Source organism: Triturus cristatus, chromosome 2_1 (assembly GCF_964204655.1).
Source record: "Triturus cristatus chromosome 2_1, aTriCri1.1, whole genome shotgun sequence".
Taxonomy (NCBI): Eukaryota; Metazoa; Chordata; class Amphibia; order Caudata; family Salamandridae; genus Triturus; species Triturus cristatus.
The window spans coordinates 388,299,496-388,323,924 of NC_140581.1; the positions used below are offsets into that span (position 1 = coordinate 388,299,496).

Genomic DNA, 24,429 nt, shown 5'->3' on the forward strand with positions numbered 1-24,429 from the left:
TGGAATGAAGAAGCAATAAAGGTAATAAATAAAATAAGTGTGTGTGGGGGAGATCCACTCATTCCATGAGTAACATTGACTTGAGTACCTGGTAATTTGGGTCTCCAGCAGATGTCTCTACCAGACAATGTGCGGGTTTCGTTTATCAGGGGCTGGAGGCTACTGTTTCCCAAAACAGTGGGCCTGGATTCAACCATGTAGGAAGCAGTAGTACAGCATTTGGATTTTGCATAATTAGCTGCTTATTTAGAACCCAAATTAGACTGACTGCCCCACAGTCTGTCTTGCAGCACAAGTTGGTGAAGGGTGCTTAATTAACACAGCCATACACAGTTTTACCAAAACAAACTTACCTGCTGCAAATTTGACTCCAAACCACCAAGTCCAAAGCATGACAGAATGATGGTAGACATGTAAAAATGTGATCTGGCTATTTTTCTTACGAAGAACAAAGAAGATCTGAAACGGTCAAGTACAAATGCATTAGTGTTACACACATGGTTTGCAGAGGCATACAACGTCAACGATGTCCACACTGCTTAAAAAGACATTTTACACAAAGGGGAGAAAATAGATTCATCACGTGTCCCTCCTAGTTCAACACCAATTGTTATACCAGAATTTTTTTAAATGTGGGACCCATGTTAGACATGCTCCAAACAAATATATTCACTGTATATACATTTGAAAACACTCGTCCAGGGCAGATTTTTGGCTCTAGCTTTTAGGCATATGTGCATAGCAGGGTAGCATGAATTTCATATTGTACTCTTACATGATTTCAAGGAATAAGAAATTCCCTGTGTAGATGCAAAAAGAAAGGCTACAGAGGGAATTACAAGAAAAGTGTAAAGCAAAATATGTTATAAAGGAGTGCATATTACATGTTAGAATTAGAAGGAAAAAAAAGAAAGAAAAAAAACAGCCAGCACAACTTCAAGTGCGACAAACTAGAAATTAGCTTGAACAAACAGCACACCTTCGCTATTTTGCTAATGCAGATTAATTCGGTTAATAATATTCTCCTGATCAAAGGGCAATGGGAAAAAAAATACCACATGAACGAACTGGCTTGTGCCATAGAAGGTTCTCTAGATGCAATCACTGGGATTGAAAACTTCACAGCAAACACATAGGGTCTCAGCTTGAAATGGTCGAGGTATAGGCTTTGCCAAATACATTTGACTGGCATGTGCATTCCAGCATGTGCATCATGATGCATGCATGGTAGGTAATCTTACAATGAGTTCTATTAAAGCAAATCCATAGCAAGATGGATACCAATGCATATGCGCGCATCATGAAACATGCATGTGTCATGATGCATAGGTGGCTCACAATACAGACCCACGTGCTTCGTGACACATGCAGTGTGATGTAGAGTGCCCATTTTTAGGTCTCGTCTGAGACAGCGCTTTAGCGCTGCTCTGGTGAGACTTATAGTAAGCGAGTTTTGGAAGTGCAAACAGTGGCTTTTCAGGCCTCCAAATACAGTGCATGTGCGTCGGCCGGGCGCGCGCACCATTTGGAGGCCTGAAAGCACTCGTTTGCTTTCACTTTCGTGGGCCGCACGGCCGCTTTGATGTGACCCCTTCCTCTCAGCTACAAAACACCACCCCTCCACCCCCCCCCCCAACACACACACCCCCGTCAGTAGCCAACAGACGCTCATTGGCCTGTTTATCTCTCGCAAGGGAAACGTTGCCTGCTCTCTGCCACACTCCTCCCCACCCCCCTACTTGCGCGAGGTGCGCGCAAGTTATTTTAATGCACATCAACCGCTACTTTCTACATGTAAAAACGGGCGATTTATATAATTCCGTCGAAAATTAAGTTAATAAAACATTACCATGCAAAGAAACAATTTGAATCTTTAAATGATGGGCAGAAGGGCAGAAGGGGGAATCATTTGTTTATGTTATTTATATCAGTCCCTACGAATCCAAGAGCACCTGCGGTACCTCTTTAGTAGAACACCAAACACCGTTAAATCTTTACCGTGTTCACATTCTATGGCTGAACAAGCGAAGCGCGTCACGCGCTGAAGAGGAATGTTTGCACAGCAAGAAGCATATGCATATTCAACAGAGGCATATGCATTTCAATAGCTCCGTTTCTGTGTCAATGATCGAACCACCATCGTTACAACGTTAATAGGTAACTGTCTACTCTTTATCTTTCTGTGACGCACCTTGACACCCACACAAGTGGCCTCGACTGCTAAATGCCAACGTGACGCATTTCATTTCTATAGGTTCCTTAAAACCCTCCACCCTCCGTCTGCTTGTCTCTAGGCAGAGGCATAACAGGTGGGACCCGGCTCACTAAAGCCCTGCTTGGTGTCATCTAACTCAGACACTAACACCTCCCGCCGTGCGTCGCACTCTACAGCCAAGAAGAGTGGTCAATCATTCCTTCAGCTTGTTTTTGATGCAAGATATTTTAAGCCCTATATTGTGCACTCTTATGTAGCGTTTAGGTTTGCTCTGCACTGTGACGTTCGCCCCTTTTAATTCATATTTCCCTGTATATAAGAGGCATTCCGTAGCTCTCACAGATTTTGTTGCGTAGAAAGTACAGACTCCTCCAATCGCACTCCAAATGTCTATTATTAACCACGGACCGCAGTGGGGGCGGAGTAAAAGGCACACTGACATTATATTGAATGTGCGTGCAAGGCACCACAATGTGTATACATAACAGTCCCGACTCATGGAGTCAAAGAAAGGCCGCCAGTCTCCAGGGGTTATCAGAAACATGCCCACAGTCCGTACCTAGATAAATACGGCCTGGCGCTTATTTTGGAGACCTTGGAAAGATAAAAGGCTGAGCGAGCGCCGTTAGGACTTCTGCATCAGATGCATTATTGCACTGTGACATCTTGCCAGTTTATGATAGTCATTACGACGCGTGACATATCAACATTTCTCACAGATTTCTTGTAGGGAGGCGCCCCCCTCAACCCGCCGCCACCCCTAGTCAACCAACCCCACAGCTTTAAAGATTTGTCACTTTAACTGCGCTGGCTAATTCAGTGACTCGGGGAAAGCTTTGACACCTATGACTTTTGTGAGATGAAAACTCCGCGGGCAACAGAAACCATGAGTCAGCAGTTTGCCTTTCATGAGATTTACAGGCTAAGTGAGGTCTTGCTTTGAATGAAAATGAAAGACCCTCCTAGCAAAAAATGGCGAGCGACTGGCTGACTCCGTTTTAAACTTAAATTATTCACCCAAATTATGCCTCACCAGTAGGGTTGCCAGATGGCTCAATATTGGCAGAGACAGCACGTTTCCAGCATGGAGTCTTTCTGTTATAAATAAAACAATGTATTTGATAATCAGGTGTCAGAGCCCCATTGGAGCAACTGCAGTGAACAGAGACCACAACTCCGCATGCAGCAGGCTGTCAAAGGAAAGCACAGGACTGGAACATGGTGTCATGCTGACATGGAGCAACCAGGCAGCCATACTCGCCAGGCAGCAGCACATAAAGTATAACGCACCAAAAAAGAAGAAAAAACGCAAACTGCTAAAGTTTTTCTGACTATATTATTTTTTATCAGGAAGTCTAAACTTTTGTGCGTAAACTTTTCATTTAGCATAGAGTGCTCACCTTCCGAAGATACCAGTCTGGACTTCATTTTGTGGGAATCCCCAGAAAGGACACTAGAGATGATACACAATGGTCTGCATCATTTCAAATGCCCATAAGTGGCAGTTTAATGCACCTGTGTTTTTGTTTATCTTATATAATACATTACATTGTTTATATCAACCAAAATTAAACTTAATTGCTTAATGTGTGCATCACTCAGTGCTGTCGACCATGTAACGCACAGTTGCACATGGACACAAGCAGCACTCATTGCTCACTAAAACTATTTCTAAAGAAGATCAGGCAACATAAGTGAGTTTAGGTGGTTTTAATTGAATTGAGGTTCACAAAACATAAGTTGTGTTTTACGGTCCCTATTTGCTGTGTTTCAAGCCTCGTTGCGTTAGTATAAAAATAGAAGGGTTGTAAAGCTTCATGCTACAGAGAGTGGACAAAGTTTAACACCAGTTCACAAATGTTATGGCTCGTTCAGTACATGTAAGCATTACCTAACACAAAGCGCTTTTATATATTTTTTAAAATATTTTGTTGGACTTTGATCCTTAAATTGTTGACAAGTTCAGACGTTCGTGGAAACACGAGTAACTCCTTCGGTTATTGACTTGAGTACAAACAAGCATTGGCAAAGCCAATAGGTCTCGCCTTTGGGACCTTATAAGTGTTTAGCCATGCAACACTTGTTGTTGCACCAAGGATATTGTGCTGGATAACTAAACACTTATAAGGTCCCAAAGGCGAGACCTATTGGCTATGCCAATGCTTGTTTATTTAGTACCCGTTCTAACATGGCGGACGGCCATGTCAGAGCAGTACATTAAAAATAAAGTCAAGGAGAAAACAAGCAATGCAATAGGTCTCGCACTCACGAGAGTTTGAGCTATTGGCATTGTAAATGACAATGCCTTTTTTTTATGTTTTGAGTTTTAAAACACAAAAGGCATTGTCATTTACAATACCAATAGCTTAAACTCTCGCAAATGCAAGACCTATTACATTACAATAAAACAGCCTTCTCGACCGCTTGTTAGATTGTGAATATCAGAGAAAGAGACCGGCCTGCGATGTCTTCAAAGTAGTAATAAATAGGGAAAGTGAAGATGTGTATGTTGTAAATTACACAAAGTGTGAAGTGAGCTACATATGATCTGAGCTATAAACACTAACAAAGCACTCCAACACCTTTCACTCGGTGATTACACTGTCGCAGCTCCTGGTGCAGGGCAGGCTGTGCTTTATGGCAGGCATTCAGGGAGTGAGGGATTGTCTCGGCTGCAGCTCCGGCCTTGTACAGTGCCTCTGCTATTACTAGTGGGCGAGAGGCGCGGAGGTGGTGGTATTGGTGGTGGTGGTGGCGGTATTGGTGGTAATATTGGTGGTGGTGGTGGCAGTGGTGGTGGCAGTGGCGGTGTTCTGTTATGTTAACATTTGCTATAGCGTTAGACTCACCCGGGGGCATCTCGGCGCTATATCGGATCCCAGCAGGAGGTGCATACCATATGGATTCAGAATAGATATGCTTTAGTGATTACTTAAATTGACAGTAGGTGGGGGTGGATTACAGGGTCAGTGGAAGTTTGTTTCAGTACCTTGGAGCGAGATATGCAGAAGGCTTTGTCCCCCATGCGTGTTTGACGGATACGAGGGACACACAGTAAGGCTTTGTCGCTGGATCTGAGAGAGCAACTCGGTCATAGGCCCTTAACTGTTTTTGAAGATACAATGGACCTTTACCTTTTAAGGCATTATAGGCGAGGCAACAAATTTTAAAATGGGAACGTTTCTTCACTGGGAGCCAGTGCAGTTCCTTCAGCAGGGGAGAGGAGGGAGTTCCAGCAGGGCGGTTCAGAATAAGCCTGGCCAACGTGTTCTGGACCACCTGGAGTTTGGGGAGCAGGGATTCACTAGCTTCAGCTAAGAGAGCATTTCCATAATCCAGTCTACTTATCACCATGACCTGGACCAATGTTCTACGAACTGTCATGTGGAGGAAGGGGAAGATTTTGCGCAGTAAAACAGGCTTTGAAAACAATCCGCCAGGTGGCTTTAGTGCAGAGGACACGCAACACAGATGTGCTGTTGTCAGCTTCAGCCCATTAGCACAGGATTATGTGCTACCTGGAATTCACATGACTTAATTCACTAATCATTTCTAAATCCATTTAACTGGGGGGCTGGGGGGTGTGGGGGGGGGGGGGGGGTTTGAAACAGAAAATATAATGCCAGGTTAAAGTGATTGAAAGCAGATGCCCCTGTTACGGGGCGGCCGTGCTGCTTAAAAAAAGCACAATCGTTTCAGCTGAAGCAGCGCATGTCCTGCCTGCAGTAAGAGAAATTCAATAAAGTAAATCGTGCTTACAGACTAAATAACAGATCCTGTGAAACAACCGAAGTAAAGGGGCCAGTAGCCATGGGAGGGCACAAAGAAGACAAGGCCGTACTAAGGAGGGACTAACAAGCTTATTAACGAATCCGAAGGCAGCATTTACGAAAGACAAGGACATGCCAATGAACAATATGGGCGGGAGAGTGGGCGCAGCTTCTCTCCCATACTCTACTACAGCAGTCTCGCAGAGCGAGCAGTTAATGTGCGCTGCCGCTAGGCTCCACCTAAAAAAATGCGTGTCAGAGTGGGAGGACAGGGGAATGAACCAAGCGTTACCCAGTAGCACTTTGATGGGCCCCCCTACAAATAAAATAAGGCAGGACAGAGAGCTGGTGAATAAAAATAAATAAATAAAAAACACACACACACACACACACACACACACACACACACACACACACACACACTGTGCCCAGAAGCACTTTGAAGATGCTGGTCCCTCCTAAGAAATAATAATAAAGTAGGCAATGGAATGAGGAGCAAGAACAGAGTAAAAGAACACAGCTGCACTTCCACAGAGTGCCGATAGAGAAATAAGAGTCAGCTGAAGGCAATAGTGGAGGATACAGCTCATTCAATCAGAAGTTCGAGACCAAAATATTCCTGAAACTGACCAACATAAGGAGAAATACCATAAAAGAGAGCAGACACAGAAGACATACAAAGTGATCCAGCCAGGAGGCTAGGGGCTAACCCAAAGCTGCCTTAAGTATATAATATGTATCGGTAACAATACGTCTAACAGCTAAAGTGGTCTGCAACCAAGACCTACAAAAAAAAGCGCTATATCAGGTACCACTGACCAATCAGCAACCAATTGTTGAGAGGTGGACATTAGGAGATGCAATTGAAGAGCAGAGGGCTTAGAAAAGTAGACCATTTTGAAAGTGAATCGCCTTTTAGAGTATATTCTAAATTCAGATAGAAGGGGTTGTAAATTGACGAGGACTGCTTACAGAACTGGGATTTATAAATGGAAGGGACGGTGGGTTTTATAAATGAAGGGACAATGGGATTTATAGGCAGAAGTTCAATACTGGATAGAAGCACTGTTCCCCTTCAAGGCAGTGATCTTCAAGCTGCATATCTAGCCCCACCGGAGTAATGTGGTTTGCTCTCTTAGGGGAATTTAATAGCTACTTGTGTGGTGGTAAGGCATACCTGTAGAAGGTAAAAAGGTAGTAGAGTAGACCAGATGTTCAACGGTGCATGCTCCTGCCCTGGCCCACATTACATCTTACAGCATGGGCAGTAGCAGTACTGCAGTGTTCCCTCACAGGGAGTGAGCAAGCAGAGCAGTGTCAGAAGTAGCTTGCCTCAGACACAAGAAAACAGGCAGAGAAGTGGCAGCAGCAATTAGAGCCTGCCATCAGTCATAGAACGCAAAAGACACACAATTGATGGATGGAATGCAGAACAAATCAAAACATTCACCCCCAGTCAAGAGATCTGGGTTAAATCCATCATTCTTTTGCTCACCATGCCACCCCAGTTTAGACCTGGCCATATGCAAATCAGTTTTGCCCCTGTGCCTCATGGGAACAGTCCAGCCCAAACTGCCAAGCCAGGTCCTCCCTGGACCGAAAACAAACATCCTAGGTCCGGTTTCGGGGTTTCAGCCCTCTTCAGCCAGGATAGCTTGATTCCAGTGGCACAGTGAACCCAGGACCCACGTCTGGGCATACCTGGCACACTTAGGGCGAGAAAGCAAGAGACAATTGATGGACGGAATGCAGAACAAATCAAAACATTCACCCCCAGTCAAGAGATCTGGGTTAAAGCCATAATTCGTAGAACAGTCATAGAACAGCAGAACAAGTACAGCTGCTGTAGGAGCAGTACTAGCTCGACTCTCACAGAAACAGCACACCGGTCCTAGCACGGGCAGCCGAAATCCATTTCTGGGGTGGGGCCTACTGTGGGGCGGGGGACACTTGACATCCAACCCAACACCTGCGCCCCCCAACCCCATCACCTGTGTATGCTATCTGACCATTAAGAACAGAAGTGGAGGATGACCAGTGTTTGCTCCTCAACGCATTATTGTTTTAACCTGCAGGTCACAGTCCTCACAAATGGGTCAGCGGGTTGTACATGCCATAGGTTTGCTACAAAGTTAAACTAGGACTTTTATCGCAAACATAAAGCCCCTATTGGGAAATTAATATGCACAGTCAACATCTTTATATGTTGAATTTATTTAGTGCAAACCCAAGTATAGAGAAATGAATCACTGTACATGACACCGGGTTTAGAGATCAATGAGAAATGGAAGGAACCATTAAACATAAAAAGTGCCAGTTTCCCCGGAGGTGAAAGAATATCCTGAGTAAGCCTATGTGCCTTTGTCTTGGTTGATGGGCAGGGACTAAAGGAGTTTCCAGAAGCGGAGGATGGATGGATTCTGCTGAATTTCCACTAGGATGAAGTTTCATTCTTTGGAGGAGTAGTAGGAAATATCTTGGCATCTCGTTTTCCCTTACTTGCATGGCTTGACGGAATATTACAGCAGGTTTTTCATACTTACAGAAGTGTGTATTTGATGCCAGTTGCTGTGGCATACTGCCATAGATGGATTTATGCAGTAGTTTTGAAAAAATGGTGCGTGGGTAGGTGGATCCATTCTAGATGGGAGTGGTGGTGTTATCTTGTAAAGTTTATCAAAGTTTTTGATGAGGCGAGATACAGCAGTCTGGCCACGTCAGCAAGGACAGGTGCTTTCTAGAATGCCACAGAGGAGAGTTGGTTCCTTTGGGGCCGGTCTGTATTCTTACTCCAGTAGGGAATGCTTCTCTATGAATGAGAGTTCAACCCCTGGTAGCTATGGCACAAAGCAGACAGACTTACCTTAGGTATAACGTCTAAACTATTTAGGAACACCAAAACAGTAAAAAAAAAATAAAAAAAAAGGAAAAAAACCCCACAAGAACACAGTAAAAATACCAATCCAATGTGTAATATTAGAGACTATTTTAAGGGCTAAAATGACAATTATCCAGTTGGGGGGGGGGGGGGGACAGGAGATATGGGGTGCCATTTTCGAATGACCCAGACAAGGGTATGGTTCAGGACCGACCACATTGGAGAGCAGTTCAGTTAGAAGGCCCAGGTTGATCCCAGTCAAAAAGATACATTCGAACTTCAGAAGGTGTAGTATTCAGCAGGGCAAGGCACTAGGTTGTATCCAAAGGTAAAGTTGATGACGACGGGTTGCTGCTTTACAAGGTCTTGGTGAAGCAGTCGAAGTTAGGAAAAGCTAAAGGCCGAAAAAGTTAAAAGCTCTTGGCGTGGAGTCTGTTGAAGATTTCTCCCTTTGGACTTAGGAAACAGCATCACACACCAGTAGAAACTGCCAAAACGGTCTAGGGCAGAGCCAGTTGTAACTGATCAACTGTGCTCTCTCAGGAAAGTGGGCATAGTGTGGCTGTTGTGTCCCAGAGGCTTAACAGGTCATCCAACTCACACTTGGAGTCCCCTTGTCAGGCCCGGGTAGGAGTGTGGGGCAGGTGCAGCCCTTGGGGTTCTCCTCACAGGTAACAGCATGTGCAGTCCTTCTGAGCCAAAGCCCTTTGAGCCCAATGGGCATTGCGCGCCTGGTTGATGGTATCCACTTTTTCTACACTTCATATGTGTTTTACCATTAACTATTTCACAGTACCCTCTCTGCCTAAAAACATGGCAGAAACTTTCTACCTGTTCAGAGCTCCCCCTGCCCACCCAAAGGTTTGGCTATGATAATGGTCAAACCTCCATTGGGGTCATTGCAAGGCAGTTGTGGGGTAGATTTCCCTTCTACTGGGTTTGGGGATAAGCTGGCTATGAAGACCAAAGCGTGGCAGGCCAAGGTGGGGGCTATATCTGCCAGTGACAGACTAGACATCCTTTCCAGCTCTGGAAGGGGCTGGGCAGTGCCCCAGGCCATCCTGCTCAGTTGAGGGGGGGGAGGGGGGGGAGGGGACCCAGGCCATCCTGCTCAGTTGGGGGGGGATGGGGGACATCTCCCCCAGACCAAAGCCTTTTGTCCACTGTCTGGGAGTAATCCACATGCCAGTGTAATTACCAGGAGTGAAGATTAATTCAAGCATTCCATCCCTCACTTTGTATACTTTACTAATAGAAAGTTGGCATTCTACTGCCTAAAGCCTCTTAAAGCCTTTCAGGGTTAATGAAAAATGTCATCAGGTCACCTAAATGGGGGTGTGAATGGCTCCCTGGAAAAGGAAGAAAAAGGCAGTGGCTGGGAGGAGCTGTGACCTGCTACTAACAGGATGGCCAGGGGTGCGGGTGAGTGCCCACCAACTCACAAGCTTCAAAGGGGCATCCCCGATCACAGGCAGATGTAACTCACACCTAGGCTTGCACCTGTCATTGTCAAAGTAGTCAGAGTGGCACCAATCCTAGTTGGGTGAGGAGGAGAGTTCCTCAATTCCCTAGACATACTTCAGAGGTGTCCCCAGAGCTCTGAAAAGGGAATGAAAGATTCTGCCATTTTTAGATTTTGGCATAGCACTGTGGGATTGTTGAGGGCCAAACCCCTAGGAAATGATGTTAAAGTGAGTAGGTTTTCTATATTGCACAGGAATTCCCTAAACTCACAAGCTAACACCATGCATAAAAGTGGGACCTCTGAGTACCTTCTGCAGAACACCTCTTGTCTAGTTTGAGAGAAGGACTGCACCTGTTGAACCTATGGAGAAAGACACCCATGGGCTGGGCCGGCTCTCACTTGTACCCAGGGACTGAGAAGTGGACTCCAAGGTTCACTTGGCTGACCGGTTAAGCTACAAGGACACAAAAGCTCCATAAAGTCTACCGCCTTGAAGAGTTCAGATCCAACCAGACCTGCCCTAGACTTCTATAGTGGTCTTCCGTTGAGTGAATCCGGATCCCCCCTCCCCAAGTGGTGTCCCCAAGGCCCTGGGTTACTTGGGTAAATGTTAGTGTATACTCCCCAGCCAAATTCTAAAAGTTGAAACTCAAACTTTGTCATAGACTTTTACCAAAAGTATCAGATGCTACCGCCAAATGGCCACTGAGCCGCAGCCGTTCAACTGCCAGTCTGACTCAAGTTAGTGGCTGGCCCCGCTGAAAGGACCCTGCCTTCAAAAAACGTTTAGGTCCAGAAGTAGAGGACTTTACAGGGAACAGTGCCGAACAGCACCCAGCTGCCGACGGTTTCTTGATCTACAGACTTCCGCTGCTCAGAGTTTCTTCAGCATCAACATCAAGAGCCTCGAACTTTACGGCGAAGTTGAGGCTCCCACCAAGGTCCTGCACTCTATAGATCAAGCTGGCCCTAACTCTACAACAGCTCAGTCGACGAAGACTTTATCCCATAAAAAGACTTATTCAGAAGTTTAACTTTCCATTGGACCAAACCCGCTCCCTGTATCCAAAACGTGCTGCTTTCCAATTGGCATTAACTTTTGGCTTTGACCCGGTCTAGTGCAACCAGATACCCACGCCTGTCGCTTTTTTGGTACTAGAGACACCTAAAATTATGAAAAAAATCATTTCTCCAGTTCCCTACATCCAATTTTTGTGACTATGGTATTTGCTCATTAAAATATTCTATATTATTATAAATTGTAGTGGGATTTATATGGTATTGTGTTTTCTACTTTATTTTAGGACGGATCAATGCTTTATACATTTTCTTAGCTTAGCCTGTCTGTTCTGTGCCACAGCTACCAACGGTTGAGTTTAGGTTTAAATATTAGAGACCTATCTAGACGTCGTGAGGAATAGCGCCTTTATTACTTGAAGACTCCCATTAATTTCAACTAATAATCTACTTTCTCACACCTAGTCTGTCACTGGCAGATGCAGCTTACACCTGTGCCGGTCCTTCTAGTGTCCTGGTAACCAGCCAGGCACCTCTCCCAGTAGTAGAGGAGGTGCTCCCAGAACTGGTTTTGAGAGACCACAGGGGAAGGTTTGCTCATTTCCGTCACCACACATCTAGGGTGGGCACAGAAGCTCTGCACAAGGCAATGCATGTATGTAAGGAATTTGTAAAGCGCAGGAATCGCCCCCACAGGGATATCTCCGCGCTAGCATAGAAAACCGAGCAGACTAGCGAAAGTTTCCATAACTCAGGCCTCGACTAATTCAGTCTTCAGGAGTTTTCTGACGCGCATAAAACTAGAACATTTACGAAGCTCCTCTGGTAGGGAATTCCAATATTTTGGGGCCAGAAAGGCAACTTTTTTACCTCCAGTACGAGTTTTCTTAAAACATGGGATCGCCAGCAGCCCTTTACCTTCTGATCTAAGACACCGGTTCGGGCGATACAATTTAAGCTTGTCCGCAATATAGCTCAGGCATTTGCCTGAAACAGCTCTATGGGCCAAGCAGCAAAGCTTAAACTTTATTCTCTGGCGAATAGGAAGCCAATGCAAAGACTTCAGGAGTGGCCCGGAGGAGGTACGAGGTGGCTTATTAAGGACTAAGCATGCAGCCACATTTTGAACGATCTGTAATCTGCTAAGGGCCTCATTCGCAGAGGCTATTAGAGCATTACAATAGTCGAGGCGACCTATAATCCGAGCCTGAACTAGGGTTGTACGTACTGCGAGGGGCAGCCAAATGAACACTCTGCGCAAAAGGCTCAGGGTGCGACAGCAGGTCCCAGCGGTAGTCATTATTTGGTGTTTCATTGATAGCTGTGCATCCAGCTGGACTCCCAAATTTTTTGCCACCAAAGTAGGCAAGGCCTAGCACCGTTGGCCACCATGCAGGCGACCAGGAGGTAAGTGCAGGACCAAAAATCAAGATTTCGGTTTTGGCCGCATTTAACTGCAAAAAATGATCAGTCATCCAATCAGCTATGGCAGATATGCCTTTAGCAAAGCGCTGATCAACTAACTCCATATCCTTAACGTTTCTACTATCTCAGTTTTAGGTAGAGAGGGACATTGTGGGATAGTTTTCACTAAAACACATTTAGCACAGCAAAAGTTGGTAGGGTCACCCAGAGGAACTTTTGCCCCACTGGTTAGGGGTTTAACAGGAGTCCCCCCTCCACCCACAGGCTGGCATGATACATAAAAGTGGCACCCCCAGAACACCTTTTTGGGTGTCAATCTTAACTTAGAGGCAATGTGTAAAATGTTTGAAGTGTTGTACAAACAGTAAAACAATGAAAAAAACACACAAAGATCTCGCACCAGCTTAGTAAGATGAAAACAACAAAAACGGACCGGTTGAAGACGGAAGGACTGCACCTGCTGTTGTGATCTGTGAGGAGAACCCTAAGGGTTGGACATGCTCCTACTTGTACTCAGGAATGATAAGTGGGCCCAAAGGTCAGTTGCCTGACCTCCTGTTAACTACAGGGACACAAAAGCTGCACGAAGCTCACTTTCCTTGAAAGCACAGCTGACCGGTTCCAACTGTACCTACTCTGGACCCTGCTGCTGGCCTCTGTTGGACTGAATACTCACACTAAGTGGTGCCTCTCAGACCCTGAACCCTTAGATGGTTTTAGAGTGCACTCCTCCTGCCCAAACTGCAAATGCTGGGACTAAGAAGCTTTTTGCCAATGTTTTCTCTGAAGAACTAGCAGGAGACTGGGACCACCATCAATATCAAATTACTGGTCGAGTCAAACTTTCTGGCCTGCCCTGCTGAAGGAGATCTGACTTCCAGAAAAGGTTCTAAGTCCAAACGTAGAAGACTTTGCTAAGAGAGGTTGAGCTGAATCTGATAAATGTCAAGACCTTCCTGGCCATGGACACTGCTCATCAGCAACCACACCAGGACCCCACTCTTCAGCAACCCACCATTGTTGAATGCCGACTAGGATTTAGCCGACAGTTTGTAAGGCCAAAGGTAATCCTTTGACCGAGACCTATCTGGGTCTCATATCCAATCCACACTCCATCAGTCTGCCTCAAACCTTAACCGGACTAGTGCAACTAGTTGCCCGCGGTTGGAGCTTTGCTGCACTATTTTTTACTTCAAACTTTAATAATTCATATCTCCTCTCCACTTCATTAGATTGTAGTTATGTCATTTTTTTTATTTTTATAAATGGAGTGGCATTTATATTGTGTTTTTAACTTAACGGTTTTGAAATTCCTGAATGTTTTACACAGTTTAAGTTAAGCATTTTTCTCAATGTCAGCTACCAGGGGTTCAGCTCAAGTTGAAATTACTGAAACCTTTTCTAAACCTAAGAAGTATAGTAACAGTATTCTTGTGTTGTACTACTGTAGGAAAGTGGATTACTGGTTGACTGAGTTGTGAGCCCTTGTCAGGCAGCAACCACAATCTTCGTCAGGGTAAGGCACAAGTAAACCCCAAATTAACTTAACCTCTGCGCATTCCCCTTGTACCTTGGCATATAGCAGTTAAGCTTAACTTTGAGGCAATGTGCGAAGCATTTGTGCAACACTTTAAATCGTAAAACTGTTAAAATACCACAGAAAAAGATTTGACGCCAGGTTAGTAAAGTGGAGATTTATTTAAGAAATAAAACAAGACCATAATGACAAACAAAGCAGTAGAACCGGAGTTACGAATTTTGAAAGAATAAAGTGTAAAATAGAGCATAAAATCATAAAAGACCAACTGCAGCTATCTGGTCGCTCTGGACCGAGTCAAAGTCAAAAGTTCATATCAACCACGAAGAAGCGCAGGTCGGATACAGTCCCAAATTAGTCCTGATGAAGGTTTGCCATTTCAAGTTTGGTGCCAAGAGTCTGTCATGTTGAAGAGGGCTGCAGGAACCAAGGAGTGTGTGGCAGGTGTTAGTCTGTGTGGCACAGATAGCAGGCAGGGCATCACAGACAGGCAGTCTGAAGCTTTGCGAAGGCGGTCCTCCTTGGCCGATCGATGCTTGCTGTGCGTAGGGGCGGGCTAGTGGCGGCTCACAACTTCGGTACGAGGGGCACAGTGTCAGTGCAAATGGGCCCATTCATGATCTCAAAGAACCCAAAAGCTTGGTTTAAAGAGCCCACGAACCACATAATGGGTCCACGACCTGAAAGGCACCACATGGGGGTCATGATCTCACTGTAGCTGGGTCCAAGAGCCGATTGAGGAGCCTTTTATGTCCAGGAGGCTTAGATCGGGAGGCCAGCAGACTAGCCCGTTGAGTCACTTTGGGGTCCTGGGTTTGAGATTAAGTTGCAGGTCTACTTATTCCCCCGGGCAAAAAAGCAGAAGGGCAGTATTTCAGGGCAGCAGTTTCCTTAGAGCAGCAGTCTAGCAGTGTGGTAGTCCTTGTAGCAGCACAGCAGTCCTTCCTGGCAGAGTATTCACAGGTTCAGAAGAGTACTGAAAAGTTGGTGCCCAAGGACCAGTATTTGTATGCAGTTGTGCCTTTGAAGTGGGGGGGGGGGGGGGGGGGGGGAGAAGCTTCTAGAGGTTTCCCTTTGAAGTCCCTAGGCATCCTGCCTTTGCTCCTGGCTAACTATATAATGTATGCAGCACTTTGTGTGGAGGCAGGAAACAGTCTGTTCCGGTGTAAGTGGGGCTGTGCCTAGTTTCCACCCCACCCATCCGGCCAGTGATGGCCCATCCAGGCACACCAAAGCTCCCTATTGTTTGCGGCTGTCTAGGTAGACTACAAAAAGCTCATCTTCAAGCTACACTCAGTCATGTGATCAAAAGTAGGCAATAGAATTAAATGGCTAAGGGAAGAAAATGCCAGCTTTCTAAAAGTGGCATTTTCAGAATTTCAATACAAAATTCGACTTCACCATAAATTAGGGTTTTAAATTGTGATTCCAGAGAAAACAAATATGAACTAGTTATACCTTCAGATTTGGAAATTACACTTATAAAATGTAAGGCAACTCCAATGTTATCCAAGGAGGAGGAAGGGGAGGAAGGGGAGGAGGGGGAGAGGAGGAGAGAGGGAGAGACCCCTTGCAGTAGTGAAAAACAAATCTTATGTTTTTCACTACCAGCACATGTAAAACTTAAAAATACATGGTCCTACTTTTTAAATACATTGCACCCTGCCCTATGGGCTGGTCAGGGCATACCTGAGGGGTGACTTGTATTAAAAAAGGTTTAGGCCTGGTAAAGGTTTATTTTGCCAGGTCGAAATGGCAGTTTAAACTGCACATACAGGCTCTGCAGTGGCTGGCCTGAGGCATGTTTAAAGGGCTACTTTACGTGGGTGGCAAAACCAGCACTGCAGGCCCTCCGGTGGCATTTAATTTAGAAGCCCTGGACGCATGCAGTGCCAGTTTATCAGGGAACTATAAGCAAAATAAATATACCAATTGGGTATAAGCCAATTCTACCAGGTTTTAATGAGAGAGCACAAGCACTTTAGCAGTGGTCAGCACTGGTAAAGTGTTCAGATTCCCAAGTCCAGCAAAAAAAAGGTCAATAAAAATGGAGGAGGAAGGCAAAATGTTTGGGGGACGATCCCCGTTAGGCTGACAGGTTTAACAACTACCATCAATCCAAACTAGTAATTCACTTTCTCCCAGATTATGTGCGGTGCCTCAATCTTATGCAATTTGTTGGAGGTCCTGCCAATCTGATAAGTCTTGAGGTGCCACCTCCAATTCAAATGTGCAAAAGTCCGAGCTTGCATATACACCTTCACAACTTCATACCATGGTCTTTAAAAAGTCCAGATCTCATTCCCGATACTCCTGTTAGGAATTGGAGGTGAACACATTCTCTGCAAATAGTCATCCTACACCCAGTCACATTGCTGCCAAGATCGTTCACTACTGTTTGCTTTCTTCTTAAATCTACATGCTTGCATGGGTGTGGACTGAGTGATGGGGAGAACATGGCTAAATCTTCTCTCTCAAGGAAGAATAGGTTGTTTCGATATACCAGATACCAAAAGAATATCATTCATCCTATAACCAAAACGAGAGGGTAAAATAAAATCTATACAATAAATATTTTAGTTTCAGGGAAGTCCTGAACAATCGGATTCACAGCATGTGACGGGCAATATGAAAGTGATGATGGCAACCTGTGATTGGCATATATTTAGGAAAGTCCAGTGCACATTATATTAGATAAATGGATACTTACCGTATCTAACAATTCAATATGCTTGGAGAAATAATACAACCAGCAGGTCCAGGCCATCTTTAAGATAAAAAGGAATAATTAATGCAGGTCTGTACATTCTATAAAAGTCAACGTGAAAATCAGTTTGACACAAATAACTCATGCAACATTTCAAGCAAACAATTATATTTATCAAGCAGCTTGTGGAAAAAGACAACCTTTGCATGAAAAATAGTTTTAACACGGAGTCATACCAACGTCAAATTACCAAGCATGAAGCAACCAACAAATAAATTGCTCATATGGAATTCCGCGGGTTACTTTCCTCCATGTACCCAACAATTCAGATCAAAGATAATGAACATCAAGCCCAATGAACTACAATCCCAAAGCTTTCTCGCTCCTTCAAGGAGTGGCACACAGACAAAAGCGTGTGCTGCTCCCCTCCTCATCCCCACAGATTAGAAACACATTTTACTTCCACAGATTTATCCAAAAAGGGGAGCATTTGAATATGGTCAAAGGCGACACTGAAGTTGTAAGCCAAGTCCTTGAGACATCAGCCAGAAGGCAATCTGCATTAGTGGTAGACGTGTGATCTGTTAGTAGTTGTGAAATGAAAAAGGATAACCAGGCGGAAAGTCATCTGATGGGCTAACATGGGTTTTGGAATTTGACATGGTTACGGGATAGCGAAGGGTGATAGGCCTCTTCTACAGTATTAACTTTAGGGATTCTGATCAGACACTCAGGAACTAAAATGTTTTCACCACCAATACCATTGGCATAATTATTCCTTGAAGGAGCAAGGTTACTGCAACTTCAGTCAGTACTACTAAAACCCCCTGGAGAGTGTGTGCTCTTTAAGAGATCTTTAACATGACATGACAAAGAGCAGATCTGCCCATGAAAAACACAAGATGGATTCTTTCAGTAAATAATCAAGCGCTTTGGTATTAAGGCGCTGTGTCAACAACCTTTTAAAAAAACACATTTAACAACTTTGAAAAACCTACACCTGTTGCACTGCTGTCTTACTAAATACAGTAGCCCATAATTGGCTTAGCATTACCCATTAATCTCTGAACTGCGTGTGTTCAATGGCCTGACCTTAAATGAAAGCATTTGTAACTTGCAAATCTGTGTGGGTAATACTCAAGCCTTGTAGCAATATCACTTACCCTTACAGCTTGAGGTGATCTGGAATAGTCCACAATATCACACTTGTATGAATATCCAGTGGCCCAGCCAGACATAAGGAACTGCAAGTTAAAGAGGTAACACAAATGCATGTTAACACACAATGCATAGAAATCAAGTGAAAACAATTGTTAAGTAATGTAGCTGGAATAAGGGTGGTGGAATGACGACTGTCTGCAAAGTCTTCCCCAGTAGAACATGGCTGCACATCTATTTTTTTTTATTGGATGATGCCAGACGCCGGTGTTTACCAAAAGAGGGGCCAATGCTACTTCTAGCCTGCCGCTGAACTGGGAGACCAGGATAGTTAGTGAACTGTTATTGGTTCACAAAAGACCTTTCCTCTTCTCATATCAAACTCAATAAGAGTAAAATCTCATTATTGGTTACTTTATTATGTAAATAATAATTCATATGTGGTCATCCAGTGCTATATATCTGTTGCCATCCAGTATTAGCAATGTTGGGCGTTTCCATTCGAACTTTTGTGCCCATGTCTGGGGGGACGTCCTATACAACAGGGTTTGAAATTAAGAATTCCTTTGTTCAAATAATTTGAGTGGAAAAACAACATGTGACCTCAGTACTCAACTGCAATGCCAGAGGGAGGATGGAGTCAAATAAAACCTGTGCTACAAACTCTGGTAAAAGGATGAGAATGAGGCGTAATTGTGGATGGTGGCCAGAAGACGTCAGGCTACCAATCAAAGTGGCAATCAGTGCTCAGTCCTGCACGTATTGAAATACATTTAAAGCCAATGTTGGCTCTCCCTGAGGTTTCAACAAATTAAAGAAATGGCACCGGATATGATGTGCTTTGTTTAATCTAACACCAGCTACATATCTGCAGACAGGGAACTATTTGTATCCATAATGTATGTAAGGCCAAAACCAAACAAAAATTGAAGTACTTCAAAGCACTCCTGTAGTCGTTAATTTTATACCATAACATGTTTAATTGGATTTAAGATGAAGTCATGTTTAGCTTCTATCATGAATATTCTATCAAGTTTCCAGGTGCTGAATATCTTGTACTAATGTCACGAGGTTGACATGTACTACTCCGCCTTGAACGCATCCTTGAACGCATTCTGTAATGTAAAGTCTGAGCTGGGCGAGTTTAGCTTCCAACGCTAGATGTGCTATTTTAACACTGTCACTGAACAGAAGTGCTATTCTAAAGACACTTCTAATGTGGGTCTAAAATCTAAAGATGTGTAACAAATCACACAGCTATGGTCCTGTTCAAACGTGTTCTATTGAATATGAAACACACCATCCAACCTTTTCAGGCCTTTAGGATAGGCCTCGAGTGCCCTGGATTAAAGCCCCAGAATTCAGTTAAGCATGCATTACTTTTAAGATCGAACTTGCTAAATTTGGATTTATTTTCATAATGCAAGCCTTTAAAATATAACAAACATATACATTGCTTACTTCGTAACACATGTACGATGAGAATAGGACCATGCTAAAATTGTAGATCATCATAATTTGCTTCAGCTCAAAGGGCTTCCTGTTTTCCATGAGTTTTGGTCCAAGGGAAGTGACAAAATATATGTAAAAGGCAACAATAATGGTCTGTGGTATGGGGGAGGACATGAACAGCCAGTCTTCAACCCTGGGATCTGAAAGAGAAATAAGAGTTTAGTCAGACATACTTAGCCCGAGAAGACACTGGGCAATAATATCCATTATTGATGATTCTTCATGACCACTAAGAGGACACTCCCTGCAAGGATACCCTACTCACTTACTTGCTAGTGACCGTCAGGAAGGGAGAAGGAAAATATTTAATATTCATAATTTGGCCAAAATCCCAGCTGGCAGAAATTGGGGAATTAGTTGAGAGGTGGAAGCTCCACTCAAATAAGAAACACAATCCTTGTCAGAGTGTACCACTATGCCAACTAGGTCACACAGAGCAGACCGAAGCCACTTACCGGTGCACAGGGAAATTGCTCAAAGAAAAATCTTTTGGATGTTAGTAACTTGTGCAACTCCATTTATACTGATTTGGTTTTCTCATTTTGTTATTTTATTTATTAAATGTTAAACTTTTTTTTTCCTTCCTAAATTGGTTTTGGATTTCTCTTATGATTTCACTTTATTACTGTTTGAGTGCTGCATACATATTTTGCCTTTAAGTTAAGCCTAACTGCTTTTGTATCAAGCTACCAGTGGGTTAACCACAGGTTTATTTTGTCTGCGCCACTGTGAGGTCTACGTCACCTATATAGGTGACCACATCAGCGCGCTGACGTCCGCTACTTTTCATGACTTTCTACGCCAGAAGCACGGAGCCATGAAGTGTACCAACATAGGTGTGGTGGGGTTCTTTTTGGAACTACTAAGGGCCCTGTAAGGGATCAGCCTTAACCCTAGGAGCCTGTCTGCAGTGTGGGTAGGATTGGGGGGAAAATCAGTAAGGAATCTGCAGCGAGACCATGTCTCTACCAGATAAGACGTTACTGAAGGGAAGTAACTTGTCCATCTGATAGAAACATCTAGCCACAGATTCCTTACCTTTCAATAGATACCCAAGCAATACCATCCCTGAAGAAGGGACAGGATTAGACCAGGAAGTCCTGCAGGACAGAGCGGTCAAACACGCAGTCCCTACCGACTGGATTTTTCGGGCAGTAGTGCTTGGTAAACATGCGCAGGAATGCCCACATTGCCGCCTGAAAAATGTCAAGGACTGGAACTCCATGATGCAATGCAGTGGTAGCAGCCTTAGCTCTGGTGTAATGAGCCGTTAAGCCTTCAGGAGGCTGCTATTTGGCCAGAGCATACCAAAGTTTGATGCAGAGGACAAGCCATTGTGAGATAGTCCTCTTCTACACCATATAACCTTACTCAGTTTCAACCTACCCCACTAAGAGTTGGGCATCCACCAAAACTCTATAGTGCTGTCAAGGTAGAACAATGCTCTTTTTGGGTCCAGACAATGGAATTGCTCCTCTTCTTTAGAGGGGTGCGAAGGAGCGTAGAAAGTGGGCATGGAGACAAATTGGTGTTACCACTTTCAGTAAGAAAGAGGATCTAGTAAGACGCACCAACTTATCAGGGAGAGGGTCAGGTAAGGAGGCTTGGATGACTGAGTCTGCAATTCGCTCACCCTCCTGGCAGATGTGATTGCCACTAAAAAGGCTGTTTTGATATAAGCAGCCGGAAGGGGCGATTACGTAGAGGTTTGAATGGAGCGTACACTAGAAAGGTGAGAACCAACTTAAGGTCCCACTGAGGCATGAAAGGTAAAACGGAAAGGTGGGAACATATGTACAAAGCCTTTGAGGAATTTAGTAACAGTAGGAGAATTAAAAAATGTGGGTTGGTCTGGCAGCCTCTGGTAGGCAGACAGGGCCAAAAAGGTACCCTTTGAGAGTGCCCAGTGCAAAGCCCTGCTGGGCAAGGGTCGAAATAAAAAGCAAGACGTGAGAAAGGAAATCAGAAAGGATCAATAGCCTTTCTGTACAATATTTTACAAATTTGTTCCCCAGCAGGCGTACACGGCTTGGCGAAGTGTCACCTCGCCGCTTAAACATTGCAAACTTCGGGAGAAAGATTGACAGCTATCAACTACCGCCACGTAATCTCCACGCAAAAAGGCGTAGTTAACCAGTTCCTCCCCTGCTGCTGCAACAGAAGATCCTCCCAAAGGGGCAGCCTGATGGGAGTTGAGATACTCAAATTGGAGAAGCTAGGGATACCAAACTCTCCGTACCCAACCCGGAGCCATAAGAATGACTTGGACCCGGTTGATCTTGATCTTCTGGAGCACTCAGGACTGGAGTGGTATGGGTGGGAAGGCATATAAGAGGACTAAGCACCACTCGAGAGAGTCTGAGCGAGAGCCACCTTCGACACTCCAGCGCGCAACAGCCGAACAGATCTAACCAAGGCTTTCCATACTGTTGAAAGATCTTGCACCACCTCTGGATGGAGTGTCTATTCGTGATCCATTAGGCATCAATGGCTGAGTTTGTCCACCCTGGCTCTCAGAGAACCTGCCAGGTGTTGAACAATCCGGGATACGCCCTGCTGTTCCAGCCATGTCCAGAGATGCCTGGCCTCTTGACAGAGTCCATGACCCCACCCGGTTTGTTCCAGTACCACATGGCAATGGTGTTCATTAACACTTGAACCAGCTTACCCTTGATTAAAGTAAGAAAGGCTTTCAATGCCAAGCGCAAGCGCTCGAAGCTTCAGCAAGTTGATCTCCATCTCTCCCAGATTCCAGCCTCATCCTAAGAGTGACAAATCGGTCACTACTGTGTGGTCTGGTTGGAGAAGGGAGAGGGGTCTGCCTCTGATCCAATCACAGTTGGTTAGCCATCACTGCAGATCCTGTACAATTCCCTCTGAGATCTAGACCATGTCAGAGAAATGTCCCTGATGCTGCACCCACTGGAATTTCAAGTTACAGTGCAGAGCCCGTATATGCTATCTGGCACATGTCACAAGCAGGATGCCATGACGCCCAGAAGCCTCAGTCATTCTCACCAAAATCCAGGATAAAAGCTGAATCAGTATCATAGCCTGAATGTTCGGGAAGATAGACCTGAAAATGCAGTGTCCGGAACAGCTCTGATGAAAGGGAGCATCTGAGAGGGAGTCAGGTGTCACTTAGGCATGTTGTGAACTCTAGCGAATGTAGGAGGCACACCCCAGTCTGGTGGTGGGAGACGACAGACTGGGGCGAGCCCGCCTTAAACAGCTAGCCGTCGAGATACGAGAGACTGGCACCCCTGATCTGCGCAGATGAGCTGCGGCCACCGCCATCTTGGTGAAAACCCAAGTTGCGGTGGTAAGGCCAAAGGGGAGCACGGTTAACTGAAAGTGCTAGTGGCCTACCGCAAACCGCAGGTAGTGCTGATGAGCAGGCAGGACAGGACTGTGAATTGGTGTCCTGCAAGTACAATAGGTGCCCTGGATCCAGGAGACTGGATGATCTAACACCTGAACTAGAGTGAGCATCTTGAACTTTTCCTTTTTGAGGAAGTAGCAGAGGGCTCGCAGATCTAGGATAGGTCGAAGACCCTTGTCCGTTATCGGGACCAGAAAGTAAAGGGAATAACAAACAGTCTAGTTCTGGCACTAGAGTGCCCTCTATGGCTCCCTTGGCCAAGAGAGTCACGACTTACTCCTGAAGCAAAGCCAGGTGATAGTCAGTCGGTCACTAGTTGGAAGCATGAAAGGAGGGGTGGTTTTGAAGGGGAGGGAGCAGCCCCATCAGACTATCTGGAGAACCCACTTGTCCGAAGTGATGTTCTGCCAGTGGTGGAGGCATAGCCGATTCTTCCATTCTTCCACCAACAGGCCACCCATGATCTAGAAGGGCCAGACTAGGAAGGTTTGGAGGCAGAGGCTTGCGGGGGGGGGGTGTTGGCGGAGGGACGGTGTGCACCGACTCAGCTTTACTGGGTCAGAAAAAGCCATGCAGACAGCTACGCAGAGGTTGCTGAACTTGCACGGTCTTGTAGCTGGGATCTGATTGGCGCGGTTGAAAGCTCCTTCTGTAACTACAGAATGCAGACTTGGGACGTGTGGCCACTGAGCGGCCAAAGGACTTGCCCATAACCCATGATCCCTTAAAGTGCTCCTGGTCTCTGCAGAGATGGGTGCCATCACAGGTAATGTCCATGAGAGTGGCCTTGACATCCCCTGAAAAGCCAGCAGTCCTCAATCAGGCATGGCGTCGAACAGCCACCATCGATGAAATCGTTCTGTCGAGCAAGTCATGTCATGTACAGACCACAGCGAATGGTGAACTTTACTGCATCTGTTCCGTCTGATACTGCTTGGGAGAGGATGGCCTGGTCCTCGTCAGCGACCTGTGGCAGTACTTGAGCAACCCTTTTTCCAGAGGGATTGGGAGTAATGGCCCCAGTAATAGCCATGCAGCGTTTACTGACCACAATGAAAGGCTGGTGGAAGAAAAAACATTTTACCTCAGCTGTCCAGCCTCCTCGATTCCCTGTCCAGGGGTGCAAAAGGGAACATGCCATGGGAGGTTGAAGCTTGGAACACTAAGCTCTAGGGGGGTAGGGTGGTTGGGGACTACTTTGGGTTGCTGGTGCAGAGTGATAGCAGCGGGCGATTGTCCTATTCCCAGGAGCTCCTGTGCTGGACTTGGACCAGGTTCCCAGAAGAACATCTGTTAAGGCTTTGTTGAAAGGCAGCAAGGATTCAGAGGAGTAGACCCCTGATTGCAGGAGCTCTGTCAAGAA

The 24,429-nt window shown here is 45.2% G+C and overlaps 1 protein-coding gene across 1 annotated transcript in view; it reads right to left on the reverse strand.

Annotated features, from left to right (window-relative positions):
• The window catches only part of ELOVL7 (ELOVL fatty acid elongase 7), a 148,879-nt gene that overhangs the window by 49,215 nt on the left and 75,235 nt on the right, over window positions 1-24,429 (reverse strand). Inside the window, exons 3-6 of the mRNA XM_085631496.1 lie at window positions 19,634-19,824; window positions 18,178-18,258; window positions 17,018-17,074; window positions 354-459 (exon numbers count right to left, since the gene is read on the reverse strand). Coding sequence (XP_085487622.1) covers window positions 354-459; window positions 17,018-17,074; window positions 18,178-18,258; window positions 19,634-19,824 — 435 coding nt within the window. The remainder of the gene's footprint in view (window positions 1-353; window positions 460-17,017; window positions 17,075-18,177; window positions 18,259-19,633; window positions 19,825-24,429) is intronic.